Raw genomic sequence first — 16,290 nt, 5'->3', positions numbered from 1 at the left:
ACTGCAGTAAATGCCCATCGCCTGCAGCACCCCATACAACAGTTCACTTACTTTGTCTTATGCTACCCTCTCTTCAAATGTTTCGAACTGGTTCTTTGATAGAGAAGGTCAGGGATAATGAAGATGACTTTTCACTGAATAATAGCCGCTTCACCTACCTTTGTGGTTTACTTAACACTGTTACAGTTTCAACATGGACTCAGTGTGTCTGGTTTGGTAAATACAGGAGTGAAGGATAGACTCTGAATGGTGCCTTATATTTGTATTCTGTATATCCTTATCCATCTATTACATATTTTATTTTATGTTCTATCCTCCTTTTTATATCCCCACTGTTTCTCCTGAAAGTTGGAATCTGGACTTTAGCACAGAGGGGCTGGTGCTGTAGTTTAGAAGTAGGAGGTTTCAATGAATCATGCCACAGGCCAAAGGACAACCTTTGTAGTCAAGTGCCTGTTATGGCTGCTCAGTTAGAAGTGCCTTTACTCTTCTTACGCCAGCTTTGACAACATGAAGGAAGTCTATTCCTCCAACAGGCTGCCGGGAGGTCAGTGTGTGTGTTGTGGATCTTTTTGCTCCCCTGCATGACATCTGGTGTTGGGGCCCTAGTGTTTACGTCTTAGGTTTGTAAGAAGAGAAATGTGCGAATCTGCAAACCTGGCACAGAGGTCCCTCTCTTTTTCTCTCTCCCAGGCTTTCTGCTGAGCTGTCACTTCTCTGAGCTGAGCTAAGCCGCAGCACTGGCCCCTACAACAGAGCCACGCAGGAAACTTTGTTGTTCTTGTTCCTCAGCACTTTTCTTCTTGCATTTGCCAGTGTTTTAAAAATGCATTTCTCTGCCTTTTCTTACTCAGACGTATTAAATAAATGAAATTGTCATTGAGAATGCAGCTGGTTTTGTGAAGTGATTCAGCTATATGCAAATTTCTACTGACAGAGGCAACATGGGGGTTTGCTCTATTAAAAACCAGCCTAGTGTCACATGTCTTAGTTGGCAAAATGGGAGGAAATCTTCTTGTTGTCAACTGTTACAGATGTTATATCCATTTATTATCTGTATAGAAAGTTTGGCTGTATTGGCATTTGGAGCACTTTTAAGACTTAGCAGGATAATGCAACAAAACAAAAGATAAACAACTGAACTGAATTCGTTCTTTGATTAAAAATAAAAGAATACTGACGAAACACTGTCTTCTAAAATGTTTGGAGAGAAGACAAGACTCATCTGAAAACCAAGTTAAAGCTTCTGTTAGGAACTTTTACTTTGTGTTGATATTGGCACGCCTGTGGATAAAGCGGTACCTTTTATCTATTTGCTGATCTTTTCCTGTACATGCACAGAATGAATTGGGGTTTTGGTCAAAAACACTCTTTTTTTTTTTTTTTTTAAACAGTCTAACTGAAAACTCATTGTGGGTATTTGCAGTCGAAAATGTAGATAAAGGCTGTTTCTGCAGCGGCTGTAAACCATCTCGTCAGAGGATACAGGCATATAAATTGACCATATAGAAACAGAAAATGTTCCTTAATTGCCTCATTTTCTATAGTAGTTCATAAAGAGGCATATGCATTAATCCCAGTGTTTTTCATGACCAGCTCATAAAATGTTATTTAATGTCTGTTTTTTTATAATGATCTTCTTTTTAAACATTGCTGTACATATATAAAGAACACAACTTCAGAAGGTCAACACTTTTTTTTAATATTCAGGTCTAATTACAGATTTGTTTTCCTCAACTGTTTATAGGTTCTTGTTAACATTTTTATCCCTGCATGGGTTATGTACATTTCTTGTATAAGTCTTTTTTTAATTGTACAGGTTTAAGTTTGATTCATCTAGGGGTATTCTTTAAATCTTCTTTTCGGGTTAATATATATGTATGGGAGGGGGGCGTCGGTTTTGTAGTTAATTTGTAACAAATGTTTCATGTCATGTACGTCTTTGTAACCTGCTACTGGATGCTTTGAATTTCCCTCGGGATCAATAAAGTATCTATCTATCTATCTATCTATGTATAATTGTACTCTTGCTCAGAGCTTTAAAAGTAGCACATAAGGTTTGTGCAAATTTGCTTGTGAGAGATATATTTTTGCCTCAAAAATTGTAGAAAGTGACCACAGCGTTAGTGTTTCTGGTCGGACTGGGCTTGAAGTTTCAGCCCCTCCTCAAATACTCGAAATACGTTTTCGCACAGATAAAACGTTTGTAGCCCTAAGGGAGAGTGTTTGATCTTACTCTCACTTTCCCAACAGGTCCTGCTCAGGTTCCCATGATGTCTCCAAATGGTTCAGTGCCTCCAATCTTTGTGCCTCCTGGATACGTATCACAGGTATAATGTCTATGCTATTTTCACTGCAATTTTTCTGACTGGCATCTTGTTGGACTCGGAGCAGCTTTGATATCTGCCTTCCTTTGCACTTGTTCTTTTCCTCTTAGATCATAGAGGAGAATGGAGTGCGGCGGGTTCTGGTTTTACCTCAGCAGCCAGAGTTCCACCCAGGCGGACACTCCCCTCTCCACCACCCTCCACCTCCACCCCATGCCCACCTGCCTGCCTTCATCCCACACCCTGCCATGATGCCCCCACATCCCCATATGTACTCGGGCATGGCGGGGGGTGTTGGCGACATGAGCTCTCAGTACATCTCCCAGTACCATCCAGCTCATATCCACTCAGAGCAGGGTGAGCCGCAACAGCATCAGTTTTGTTAAGATGTTATTTATATGAATTCAATAGTTCATTTTTTGGCACACTTTAGGTAAACAATGTTTCAGCCTCTTAATTTTAGGAGTTCACTTTACTCCAGCACAGGATATTTGTATGCCACGTCATCTGTACGTACTTGTGATCTTGCCAATTATTGACCTGCTTCTCTGGCTGCCTCTGCAGACTCCCACTCCCAACACGGACGCCCGCCATTTGTTCACAGAGATGACAGAACAAGCAAAACATATGAGCGTCTGCAGAAGAAACTGAAGGACCGTCAGGGAGGCGGAGGAGGAGGGCCCGTGAAGGACAGCCCTCCCTCTTCACCACAAAAGACTTGTAGAAGTCCCCAAACGGTGGACATTCACAACGGCGTCGGAGGGAAAGGGCTGGAGGCGGAGCAGGGGCAACCCAGCCATGCAGTGGCCAGCTCTGACAAGCAGACAGCCAGAGGAAAAAATGGAGAGTCGGGAGGTAAGGAAATTAAAGGGTAAAGGTTTGTTGAGCTTTATAATTTGGCTGACTCACAACAAACTCCGGAAGTTGGGAGCATGTTGTGTTTAGACAGTGGGAACAGTGCCTCATTAGGGGCAGCAGCTGGTGGCAGCAATGGAACAGAAATATGGCCAAAAAATGTTCTTGATTACATGAACTCTGACTGCTCATTAATCATACAGTTTAAAAAATTCTACTTGGCAATAGCCGTGCATAATTGAAGAACTACTGTAAATACTTGAAGTGGAGGTGAAATATTTTCAGCCAAAAAGATAAGAGACCTCATGAAGATTGCTGAAATGTGAGCAATGTTTGTTTCTACATCTTGTACATGTACACAGGTGTTATGAACCATTATACATTATTTTGTCCCTTGGAGAATGGAGTTGAAATTTAAAATTTAATTAAAGAGTACCCAAGCATGGGAACTTTCTCCCATAGCAAAGAAGTGTGAGGCTATTTTTAGCTATTTTGACTATTTCCTTTTTCTTTTTCTTTGTACCAGAATTAAACTCTTTGTTAAACCTGCTGATTGCAATGTTAATAAGTATCTGTGATTGAAAAAATAAAATCGATACAGAGTAAATAAGTCCACAGACTGCAACAGAAGGTTACAGTTCCTTAAATATGAACGACAGGCGTCATTGTAGATGAGCTTGAAATATTAGTATAGTTTTAACACCTTAAATCATATTGACTATGTGGTGCTAAGTCACCCCATTGATACACTGTGAGAAACGGCACGCAGACGTGATGTTTAGAAACATCACACTAAAGAGATAGATATGTCCATGCACACAGAATCCAGAAGTAACAATCACAGAACAGAAACGTTTAACTTATTTAGATAGAAACCAGCACATTTCTAAATGCATTAATCATTTCGTCTTCTTCCCCTTTTCCTTATGTAAAGACAGTGATGATTTGTATCATATCTAACTGGATTTCTCTCCTCAGAGCTGGATGAAGATGCTCAGGCCCTGCAAGCACTTTTGAGTACCATCAGTAAACCAGTGGTTAGTATTCATTCGACTCATTTTATTTGTTTTCTTAAATCTAGTTAACACAGTTTGCATGTTTTTAGATGTCTTTATTAGTGCTTTGTTTATGGAAATCTGTAATGATGCAAATGTGTTGCACCATTAAACATTCTATTAACGTTGATGATGATTTATTGCTGACGTCTTGCTAATGGAGTCAAAGCTCCTGACTAGCATTCATGTGGGGATTTCTATTTCTAAATGTGCCACCAAGCAACTATTCAAGCAGAGACTAAAAGGTTTGAGCTTTGCTTTAAATAAATACTCATTTAACTTATAATATTCACTAAATCTAGAGCTCTCTGACCTTTATGTTTGACTATCTTTTTTGTGTAATGTGGATAAATAAAAATGAGAACAGGTGTTTGAACACTATGATACTTGCATTGGATGGCTGTTTTCACTTTATGTATGTATATTGTATCTATACCTGATAAATAACATCAGGGCGATGGGAATATTTATAACTAGAAATAGAATTTCTCTGACCTCATATAAGATGGGATTTGTCATACATTGCCTCTTAGTTCTGATGTCCTTGTAAAAGTAGAGAAGCAAGGCTGTTGAAAAGATGATGACTAAAGTAAAGGGAAGGTGTCTTATACAGGGAAGGTTAAGCTTCAATGGAAAGTGGATTTTTCCATCCTTCTGCGACACTGGTGTGTTAAAGGACTGAGAACGTAACTGTGGGAAGTAAAGGAGTGAGGTGGGCCCCTGAGGGCACAGACAAGGAGGTGGTACAGACCTGACTTGATTGAGTTCTTCCACATATGAATCCCCCCCTGCAGTGTTTCTCAGGCTATTTTTAAACCACCTCAAAACAGAATGAAAAATATCAGGGTTGCACAGCACATCCCTGCCAAGTGCTGAAAACATTTTCCCAACGTGGCATCAGCCTCAACATTTTGATCTCTTTTTTTTTTTTTTTCTTATTTCATTTACCAAGCCATGATTTTCTTGGGTTGGGGTTGGAAGTTAAAAAAAAAATAGTTTTATTTATAAGAAAGACTGAATAAAATGAGGCAGGGATAATAAGCTGACATTACCCATTGTTGACTTTGCCTTATAGCACAAACATAAAGAAAAGTCATTTTGCAGTTGCTTTTGTCAGAGCTATTAAGTGTTCATTCCATGTCTGTGTTTGATGGTGTGTAGTGACTTGATAAGGATCCATCAAACTTTCATTACAGGTGTCAGACATCCAGGCAAGAGAAACATTAGTGAGCTGGAGTGCTCCAACCAGGCCAGAGAGTGAGAACGGTAATGTGGAAGAAGACTGTAACCTCCCTGAGCCCCTCAGCTACGAGGTCTCAATCTCTTTTAGTGGAAAGGATGGGAAATACAAGAGCATGTACTGGTGAGCATTAGCAAGATGCTACAAGGCCTATTACCAACTATTGTTAGGTATTTTCTTTAGGCAGTTCTTCAAATTCTCTTTTCCTTTGATGCAGTGGGGAAGAACTAAGTGCTACTTTGGAAGACCTTCGACCAGCAACAGACTATCACGTCAGGTTGGTTTTGACCTCCACCATTGGCCTGTGTTTTAATGGCCGAGGAACATTTTGAAACCACTGCTCTTCTTTCCCCAGGGTCCAGGCCTTGTGTAACTGTTTACAAGGAAGCCCATCTGAGGCTGTGAGCTTCACCACTTTAAGCTGTGAGCCAGACCCTCCCAATCCTCCAAGGAAGGCCAGTGGGACCAAGAACACACTCGTTCTCCAGTGGAAGGTAAAAACAGTTGATTAATGGATTAGGGATTTCAATCCATTTTTCCAAGGTAGACTGCAGTCTGGGTGTTATAAAATGTGTAATAGGAAGCCATAGTTCTGTTAATACAGGTGTTGTTTGCAATACCTACCGCCAATTTATATGCATACTTGAGAAGCCTTACTGTAGGAGAAATTGGGTGATGTCAAAAAAGGTCTCCTGCACACTGGCTTTTGGTGCCATCCTCAAGTGGCCAGTCATTGAACTTTGTGTGCTTTATCTACAGGCTCCGTGTGACAACGGTTCCAAAATCCAAAACTACGTTCTGCAATGGGATGAGGTAATTACTCTTTATGAGAAAGCAACTTTGATTTAAAGTTATTGTAACTGAAACTAAAGCCTTTGTTTTCTGAAGGGGAAGGGCACTGGGATTTATGAACAGTGCTACTACGGCCCTCAGAAGCAGTACAGAGTGACCAAGCTTTCTCCAGCTTCAAGATACGCCTTCCGCCTTGCAGCAAAAAATGACATGGGTGCAAGGTAGGAGCCTTAACATGCTAGATAGTCTCCTGAATGAACCCTCCGTGTTGTCTGTTTCTTCCACTCACAGTCTGTCCATCTGTATGTTTATATATGTCTCTCACTCTGTCTCTCCTGTGTGTTTCTCTCGTTTTCTCCCATTCTCTGTCTCTCTCTCTCTCTGCCCTCCCCAGCGAGTTCAGTGAAGTGGTGGACCTGTTCACCTCATGCAGTGTGCCATTGCCACCCTTCCCTCCAGAGCTGGAGATGGCGGGGGTTACCTGGCTGTGTCTGAAGTGGCAGAGACCCACTAGCTCACCAAAGGAGGACGACATCTTCTACATTCTGGAGATGGAGGAAGAAGGCTCAGTATGTCTCCCACTTTCCCATTTTATGTTACGGTGAAATCAGCTGCTTGTTTGTGATTGAAGTTCCTAAAAGATGGATCAAATATCCACAAACATACACATTGTTTACCTTCAAAGAAAGGGGCCTATTAATGGGCAGTATCACAAAGCCCATCTCTTTGTCTTACATTGATACATCATGATAAACAATGTACACAATTAACGTGGTGCAAGGTTTTCACATTCACTCCTAACCAATTCATAAATCACATCTATTTGACCGTTTTTGCTTTTGTAGCTAAATACTGATTCATGACTTCTGTTAATAATTTCAGTTCACTAAAATCAAATTGACATCTCTTCTCTTTGTGTGACACCTCAGCGGTTTGCTCTAATAGTTACTTGACACTTATTGCTACTGTCACCACCGCCTGCATCGCCTCAAGCAGTTACCTGGGACAGTGAAAACACAAAAAAAGTTCCTTCATCCCCTGTAGCTGTTTGTCTCCTGCAGACCACTTTGTTTTTGTGCTACAATGGTTGTCTTGTTAGTCATTGCTCACCTGGTTGTTTTCTTTCTCCCCCTGTCATTTGTCATTGTCCCAGGGATATGGCTTCCAGCCAAGCTACGATGGCGAAGAGCTCTCCTGCACTGTCAGGAATCTCCACAGGAGTACCAAGTACAAGTTTAGGGTAAGGGAGCTCTGTGATGTTTGCAGTCAAAGCGGGTGATACATAGGTTTGATATCGCTGCGGTGTGTGTTTGTGGAGGGGACAGGCTTCTTGCAGGGAGGGTGCTGAGGCCCACAGTGGTTCTATGACTCATCTGTTTGCAGGATTCTTCTTAAGGGCTATGGGCAACTGAAACATAAATATTAGAACTCCACCGCTCTGCACATGCCGGGCCCCAATGAGAAGCTTGCCAAGCAAAGCCTATGAGCCACAAAGGCTTTTTGGCTGGAAGTAATGTGACCGAGTTCAGGGACTGACTAGTATCTTCCTCTCCATGTCACTGAATCTCCCTTAGTCCCTAATTTCCTCCCTCTCTCATTCTGACGTTGTCCTCTAAATAGTTGACTGTTTGACTAAACAGCTCTGAGTAGCCACAGATGACCTCTCTTCACCTGTTATCACCAGACCATTGCAGTTATAGGTTAAATAATGTCAAAACAATAGACATGACGTATTAGATACATTATTGATTTTAAATTGAAAGTCAGAGTTTTATCAGTATTTGCATTTCAGTAGGTTGAGTCATTCTAAAGATAATCACCTTTTTTCCCACTTTTCTGTCACTTGTGTTTCTGAGCTTTGATTAGCAATGTTTAAGCAAAATATGCTGTGCCTCCTTGATTAGGTTTTTTAATTAGTCATGGGATAGAATTTGCTCCAATTTGTCCGTATAAGGCCTTATTAAGCCTTTGTTATTTAAAAAAAGTAAGTCCTTAAACTATTTGATACACGTCAGCGAGCCACGCCAAGACCTGGGTGAGATTTCCTTTTGTTACGATGAACACCTCCACTGTGTTTGTGATGATCCCACATTTAGATTCCTGACAAAAATACTCAGAAGTGTGTGTAGGTGTGTATTCATGTCTGGAAAATAGTCCCCAACAAATTAGCTAATCAATCTGTTTGAGTAACAGGGGGAAAATGAAAATGCTGCAGGGCTTTTCTTAGTTTCTCAGGCCATGGGTTGTTATCTTAAGGGACAGTAGTGAAGTCTGAAAATTATATTTGACGGTCAAATGCATAGTTGGCTTTAGATCTGTGTTAATAGTAATCAAATAAGTAGTATACCTTTATTTTATTGAACAAATTAAGCGTAACTTTTATTCCTCACAACTTAGTAGCTGTACATTTTAGTTAAATATCAGAGGTGCAATACAAGCATCAAATGGATCTTTTTCTTAACGCTTTTTTTCTCTCTTTCTGTGCAGCTACAGAGAACATGAAATCAGATTTATGCATCAACTGATAACAGCATTACAAGTCATTGTTCACATTGCCTGAAAACTTAGCACCACATCATTCCTAAACATGATGAAGACAGAGCTTTTTATTCCCCCCATATGCCCAAATGGTAGAAATTATCATAAGTCACCCACAAGACTCCCTCCCTCAATCATTTCCAATTATCCTGCTGCGCAGTGTGAGGGAAGGCTGGTTGCTGTGCAGGTTTGTCTTGCTACAGTATGTGGATGAGCTGTACTCAGCAGGCTCGCAGAGATCTGCCGATTATGGCAGATGTGCAAAACTGAAATAAAAGCCCTATAAAGCTTATTGCCTCATTTTTTTGATTGCATTGCTTGTAATGTCTAAACATTTTTGTGAAAATTAGTTTGTAGATGTAAGGAGCTGAATCTTTATAGTAATGTGGTTTTTTGTCTGCCGCCATTTAGGGCAGAGGGGTTACATTCACTCAGTCAGACCCCTTCATTACCTTTCACTGAGGCTAGCCACTGCTTGTTATCAGGAAATATAATGACCTTCATATACTTGCCATCCCTACACAAAATAGCAAATACTCTGACAGTGATTATATGTCTCATGTATATCCTCCAGGTGGCGGCATATAACTCGGAGGGGAAGAGTAACCCTAGCCAGGTGGTCGAGTTCATCACAAACCCAGACAGACCCAGCAGTCCCTGCAGGCCTGTCATCAGAGGAAGAGTCCTGCCCAATAGCTTCAAGGTGGCCTGGGGTGAGCATTTATTTTTCCATCATTCTTGAATATAGTTGACAGTTTAGGTTTTGACTTTACTCATTGAATTCTGTCTGACTATAGATTTATCTGCCAGAGAGAGATAACACTCCATGTAGTCAGTTCGGAAGACGACGGACCGTTCTTTAACACATTCAGACATAAGAATGAATCTTTGATAATCTCTGAAAAAGCTTTGAGAACTGTGTCCACATCAGTGGCTAATTTGCTTAGTCAACAACTACATGTCTTAAAGTTATTTTTAATGAGTCTTTTCAGTATTTAAAGAGGCAGCCAGTTCCCCTGCTATCAAAACCCTCCCACAATGTCCTACTTGAACGGATCATTTTTCTTATAGGTTTCTTTAGAAATAGCAGACAACATGAGTTGGCCAGGCAACCTAGTTGAAAAAAACGTACTTAGTGCAGTTTAATAATCTTTTTTATTTCTTTATGTTTGCAATTCAGAGCCCCCAAAAGAAAATGGTGGAGCAGAAGTCACAAAGTATGTTGTGGAGCTGTCTGAAGGCCTGAGCGGTGAGTTAATAATGGTGTTATTAAATAATATTCAATTATAGAAGTTAACCAAAAAAAAGGTTGATTTTGAAGTTAATTGACATAACTCTAATATTTTTGTATTGTTTTTGTACTTAGGTATGTCATGGGAGCTGGTATACTCGGGGCCAGCTATGGAGCATGTGTGTGAAGGCTTGAAGCCTGGCTGCTCCTACCAGACGCGAGTTTACTGCATGAGTGAGGGAGGGCAGAGCCCGGTGAGTCATTCAGCATCAGCACATGTGCACACAAAGTCATGCATACTATTTTGTGTTTTCACCACAGACTTTCTTTGAGTCTGCTGATCAATTACTTTTCATGTAATCACAGGTGGAACGTGGAACACAATGATATCTTATTCATATTGTATCTGTGCATTTTTATACCTACCCTTACTTTATTTAACTCAAAATAAACTTTAAACTAGGAATCAGGATCTTTTAAACTCAGAATATGTTAACCAATATTCTCACCATATTGGCAGCTGCATTATTGTTCTCTGTTTTTCTATTGGCTCTTTGACACATTATTTTGGCTGTTACATATGCTGTCATTAAATGGGCTAGCATGATGAGTATCCCCTCACCCCATGCTTGATCCGATCATTTTTACATGAATAATTCTAGATATGCGCTCTATTTATGGTGAGTTTTAATAAGAAATTGTCATTCAGCCAGTGTCCTATGTTGGGAGATAATACTATGCCTTCCTCGTGTGCAAGTACAAGACAAAGCCTGCTAATCGATTAACCCTCCCTGCATGTGTCAGAGGATGTTTTTCTTAATTAGTTCAGTTCACAGACACTCTTCATTAATTTCTTCATCAGCTGTTAGTGCATGCATTTATTCATAATGGGGCTTGTGTAGAAACATGACTCATGGTGGCGAGATCCTGCCTTTTGGTGCAGCGCAATGTGACATAACACTCACATGTTTGCCTTTTGTCGCTGAAGTTGAGAGTCTGAGGACAAGCCAGACGATGTCTATAACAATATTGTCGCCTTTATAAGGAACACAGCATATCTCTCTGTGCACAGCCAGGTATTAATATGAACGAAACATTTAGGTTTGTCTCTTTTCTGGGCCGTTGTATCCTGGATCTGTCCAATAAGCTGGTGGTAATGACAGTTTGTAACCTGTGTGTGTATGAGTATGTGTTGTGCTGGAGAAAGAGGAGAGGGGCGAGATTGTCAATTTGTTTTTTCTCTGGGTCTTAATTGGTGTGTTGTCTTCCCTTGCAAGCTGTCGGAAACCCTGCAGGTCCAGACTCCCGCAGTGCCCCCAGGGCCCTGCCAGCCCCCTCGGCTGGTGGGCAAGCCCAAAGCTAGGGAGGTGCAACTGCGCTGGGGTGAGTCATTCCTCTCCAACTTGGATCTGTGTGGGATGTATTCTAGCTTCTGTTGATGTATTTATTTGTGTAGCGAACTACCTCAAAGCAGTGAGCTTTAATCATACAGTTTGTATTATTTATCTGTTTGAAATCGAATCTTTGTCTATATACTGTTTCACATTTTTACAGAACATTGTTTTATTGACACTTGTTGCACACATTTTCTAGGTCCACCTCAGGTAGACGGAGGCAGTGCCGTGTCCTGCTACAGTGTAGAAGTGAGTGGGCAGCAGTCTGAGGAGAGTAGGGAGGTTTACCAGGGTCCAGAGCTGGACTGCTCTGTGGGAGGCTTAATGCCTGGCAAAACCTACAGCTTCCGGCTCAAGGCAGCAAACAAGGCTGGGGTAAGAAAAATGTCAAAACGGATTTAGCAATATAAGGAGAAGGGAATGTTTTTGTGCACCATGTTTTCAAACCTCTCTCCCTGAGTATGGTTTAAAATGAATAATGTGAAGTTTTTCAGTTTTAATAAATTGGATTTTGTTCTTTTTTCTGCCGATAGTTTGGACCTCTGTCCGAGCGCTGTGAAGTTACAACCGGCCCCGGGGCCCCCGAGCAGTGCAAGGCTCCTTCTACCACATGCAAATCCCCCAGCTGTGTTGTTTTGAACTGGGAGGTAGGACCAGCTGCACTTGCTATTTCCCCACTCACATAAGTCAGTTATAATATCACATACATCCTTTTTTTATGGGGGTCACACTAACATATTTCTAAATAAATATCAAACCATGCAATAAGTTAATGTGTTTATGTGAGTTCTCGTTTGTGTTTCTCTTCTAGGCCCCTCCCAGCAACGGGGCTCCAGTGACAGAGTTTCGACTGGAGTGGGGTGCTGCTGAGGGCAGCATGCAGGTGTGTTACAGCGGACCCGGGCTCAGCCATGAAATGAAGGGGCTGCTTCCTGCAACCAACTACTTCTGCAGGGTCCAGGTGAGCAATCATAAAACGTTTTTTTTTTATTAACATCTGTATCCATTGTTAAAAGACTGAGTTAAAAATAGACTCTGATCTCACCTTATAATTAATAAAGAATGACATTTCACCTTCAAATCCTCTCTGAGTTATTTTAGAAACCATGTTTTCATGAGGACATGTGATGAACCCAAAAGGCTTCGAATAAAATGAAGTATATTTTAATTTCACAATATTTGATTAGTACAGGTTAAAACAGCGAAGATCAGTGGTGAATATTTATAACGCAGCTATTTTTAGAGTTAATTTGTCATTCTCTCCTACTTTTCTCGTTCCATCTGTTCCATCGTTGCTCAATGGATCCCAAAGACGTGACATTTTTGAGCATCCCCTTTTTTTGAAATATGAGGAGTGATACTTATTTTTAAATGCCTTCATTTCGCCGTCAGTGGAAGCAGGTTGCGCTCCACTGACTCGTTCTTCATCCTGTGTAGGAAATACATTACTAGTGAATCCATACCTGGGTACTTAAAATTTTGATTATATTTGTCCAAAAAAGTTTACCTCCAATAAAACCATCATCATGCCATCATGTTGCAGCTTTTCTTGATTGGTCTATACTTCATTTCAAAAATTTGTTTTTAACGTTTTCATTTATTGTTTGACAGAGGCTTGATTTTTTTTTATGCTTGCCTGTGATGATTGGCTTGCACTTTATTAGATCTTAATCTACATGCAGTCTTCTCTATAGTAACTTCATCCTCATGAACAGGCTGATAAAGCAGCTGGTAATTCCATTGCTGCCTTGTGCTGTTGCAGTGAAGACTGCTTTTCAGACTGTGACCAATGAAGCCAGAGTGTGTGTCAAAGAGTCACATTCTGGCATTAAAATGTCCTTTGGGTCTGGTTTAGACTGAAATTTCAGGCTTTGCTTTCAGCCTCTTTTGTAGTTTAACATGGGAAGAAGGGAGCTGGACCTTAATGGGTTATCACATGGTAATGTGTTCAGTTTCCACACTGCCACGACTGGTCAACACTTCAGGCCCTCTGGTCAAGCTATAAATCCAGACTTTAATTTGACTATCTTTTCCTACTTTGTCAATGTATGATTTTATTTAAGCATTTGTTTAATAACCCAAGGGCTTGGCTAGAAAAAAGACAGATACTTTTTATGGCTTGTTGAAAATCTAAGCAGGGATGTTTACATCGGAACTCCACCCTGTGGCCAAACATTGACATTACACGTGTCCCCTCGCCTCACAAGTGATTGTTGACGGTAAATCTTGTGTCTTGCTCGTGTGCAGGCTGTGAACGTGGCTGGCATGGGGCCTTTCAGTGAAGCGGTGTTGTGCCAGACACCCTGCTCTGTGCCTGCAGCAGTCAGCAACATCTACATGCTGAAGGAGTCTGAGATGCAGAGGTACGACACTCAAGTGGACCCTGATGAGGATGAGGAGGATGAAGATAGTGAGTACCGGCCACCACTGTTCTATTCCCCATCCACCTGCCTGGGTATTAGCTGGGACCCCCCATGTGATCATGGCTCTGAGATCACTTCCTACCTGATTGACCTCGGAGAGCGCCAGCCTATTGTTGTCGGTCCTGTTACCAAACACATCATGCAGCATCTGCAGCCTGACACCAGCTACAGGTTGGTGCCTTCTGATTTGTGTAACACTTGTACAACCTCACTTTGCACCTTTTTTAAATTGTCACTTCTTAAAATATCAGGATGCATAGATGTAACACACATAGCATACTCGGTTCTTAAATAGGTCTGTGATGCTTAACGGAACTGAAAAGAAGTAGAATTCTTTACGTCTGTAAATAATACTAGTTGGGGTTGTTCTTGACAGGGCCAGCAGTTGTTTTGGAAATAGTTGAGCCTTCAAGGTCTGACTTTTCACAAACCAATAGTTATGTGTTTTGTTAAATAATTAGAGAGGTTGTATAGACTGTCAACTTTGAGGAAGTGTGACGGTGATGTAGAATTAAGAAACAGCATACAAAGCATGAATATAAATGACTGCACACTGGCAGAGGCTGAACATCAACACCTGCCAAAGAAGGGAAATACTGTTTAGGCCAATAATCTTCCAGCTCAGGTCAGCTCAGTCCTCTCAGCTCTTTGATCTTCACACCTTTCTTCCTCTCCATCCTCAGGATCCGCATCCAAGCCCTGAACAGCCTGGGAGCAGGCCCCTTTAGTCACACCTTTAAGCTGAAGACGAAGCCCCTACCCCCACAGCCCCCCCGCCTGGAGTGCACTGCCTTCAGCCACCAGACCCTCAGGCTCAAGTGGGGCGATGGCCCAGCCAAAGCCTCCACCTCAGATGCTCTCCAGTATCAGCTGCAGATGGGGGACAAGAGCGGCAGGTCAGTGGCCCATTAGTCGGGCGAGGGGAAGTGACAAGAGAGAAAGTGATGAGAGAAGGGGGGTGTTTCAGGAAAAGCTGTAGATGACTATAGAAGAGGGCATGATATGTAAAGGTAATGTGTCAGACAGAGAGCCTGTATAAGGAGACAGGGACTTATGATCCACTGTATATTTCTTGTCAGAGGAGACACTCGTCTCGTTTGTTTTTTGTCATCGTTACCCTTTGACTCATTATTTTGTCTCTCTCTCTCTCTCTCTCTCTCTCTCTCTCTCTCTCTCTCTCTCTCTCTCTCTCTCTCTCTCTCTCTCTCTCTCTCTCTCTCTCTCTCTTCATGTTCCTGTCATTGCAGATTTATATCCTTGTATAAAGGACCATGCCACACACACAAAGTCCAGAGGCTTAATGAGTCTACCTCTTATACGTTCCGCATCCAGGCCTTTAATGAGGCGGGCGAAGGGCCCTTCTCCAATGTTTACACATTCACCACCCCACGCTCTCCTCCAGCCCCTTTGAAAGGTACAGTGGCAGCTCTTTCTTTTCTCGCTTTCTTTTCTCTCTTTTATGCTCTTTCTGGCTCCCTTTTATTCCGGATGTGGGTCCGCACTTATTATTTTTACACTCACTGCTGACATACAGACAGCAAGTGTGCTCAGCTTATAACCTCAGTTGAACCTCAGTTTGACTTGCATTTGATGAAGTCCCAGCAGCCGAACCTTCACTTGTCTGTCTGTCATCATCAGTCGGGTTTTCAGCACTCTGCTCTGGTCTCAAGCAGCTTCTGCGAGGCCTCCTTTGATCCCACATATTGAAGTCAGTAATGAGGATGTGTGTTTTATTCTCAATGCAGCACCTCCTTTGAATCAGGCAGTCATGTGCCAGTTTGTCACTATTATTTAACACCGTTGGCTCCCCACATAGTGGAGTGAACTCTTAACCATTAGCTGTTTGAACGCAGACTAACCATTAAAGCATCAGGTTGAAATCCTCCCGGTTGTTGTATTTTTCATATAATTAATAGGGCACTTTTTAAGTTAAAAAAATAACTACATTTATTGTTTAAGCTTATAAAGTCGCCCACGCCACCTAAAGAAACCAATGACTCATAGTTATGGCACTTTACTAATGAGTTGAAGTTGTATGCAGTTGTCTGAGTCTTCACTCTCAGCTCATCAGCTGAGTCACTGTACATAGTTAAAGCAAGTACCCTCGTATCAAAGCAAATTGTTCTGCAGCAGCCCACTTTGAACAATCCCCCAAAGCTTTCATTCAGACAGAGAGCTCACAGCACATGGAAATTATGTTGGAAGTTCAACGTCTGTTTTGTCTTTTATTTAGCTTTTTAATAAGAAATAAATCAAAGCTTTATCCACTTCAGGAAGGTTTTTTAATTCTTAATTCTAACACTGAGGTTTTTGTAGATTACTTTGAGAGTTCAAACCAACTACTGTAGTTTTGGTGGGTTTTTCTTCAAGTAGTCTTCCCCACATCTCCACCAGAGTAACTCTGGCTCTTACACATGGCCAGTTCAAGGCGGGAT

General features: G+C 41.5%; 1 protein-coding gene across 2 annotated transcripts in view; it reads left to right on the top strand.

Moving 5' to 3' along the window:
- The window catches only part of fndc3a (fibronectin type III domain containing 3A), a 45,331-nt gene that overhangs the window by 24,065 nt on the left and 4,976 nt on the right, over nt 1–16,290 (top strand). For both annotated transcript variants that reach the window (XM_061046947.1, XM_061046946.1), the window contains 21 exons: nt 2,254–2,330; nt 2,438–2,684; nt 2,892–3,182; nt 4,161–4,219; nt 5,434–5,600; nt 5,695–5,754; nt 5,833–5,971; nt 6,237–6,290; nt 6,366–6,490; nt 6,664–6,838; nt 7,423–7,509; nt 9,382–9,520; nt 9,988–10,056; nt 10,174–10,292; nt 11,316–11,421; nt 11,632–11,807; nt 11,966–12,079; nt 12,244–12,393; nt 13,680–14,026; nt 14,539–14,751; nt 15,103–15,269. In XM_061046947.1, coding sequence (XP_060902930.1) covers nt 2,254–2,330; nt 2,438–2,684; nt 2,892–3,182; nt 4,161–4,219; nt 5,434–5,600; nt 5,695–5,754; nt 5,833–5,971; nt 6,237–6,290; nt 6,366–6,490; nt 6,664–6,838; nt 7,423–7,509; nt 9,382–9,520; nt 9,988–10,056; nt 10,174–10,292; nt 11,316–11,421; nt 11,632–11,807; nt 11,966–12,079; nt 12,244–12,393; nt 13,680–14,026; nt 14,539–14,751; nt 15,103–15,269 — 3,081 coding nt within the window. The remainder of the gene's footprint in view (nt 1–2,253; nt 2,331–2,437; nt 2,685–2,891; nt 3,183–4,160; nt 4,220–5,433; nt 5,601–5,694; nt 5,755–5,832; nt 5,972–6,236; nt 6,291–6,365; nt 6,491–6,663; nt 6,839–7,422; nt 7,510–9,381; nt 9,521–9,987; nt 10,057–10,173; nt 10,293–11,315; nt 11,422–11,631; nt 11,808–11,965; nt 12,080–12,243; nt 12,394–13,679; nt 14,027–14,538; nt 14,752–15,102; nt 15,270–16,290) is intronic.

Source organism: Labrus mixtus, chromosome 9, assembly GCF_963584025.1.
Source record: "Labrus mixtus chromosome 9, fLabMix1.1, whole genome shotgun sequence".
In the NCBI taxonomy this organism is placed as follows: Eukaryota; Metazoa; Chordata; class Actinopteri; order Labriformes; family Labridae; genus Labrus; species Labrus mixtus.
This window is presented reverse-complemented; position numbering and strand designations above follow the sequence as displayed.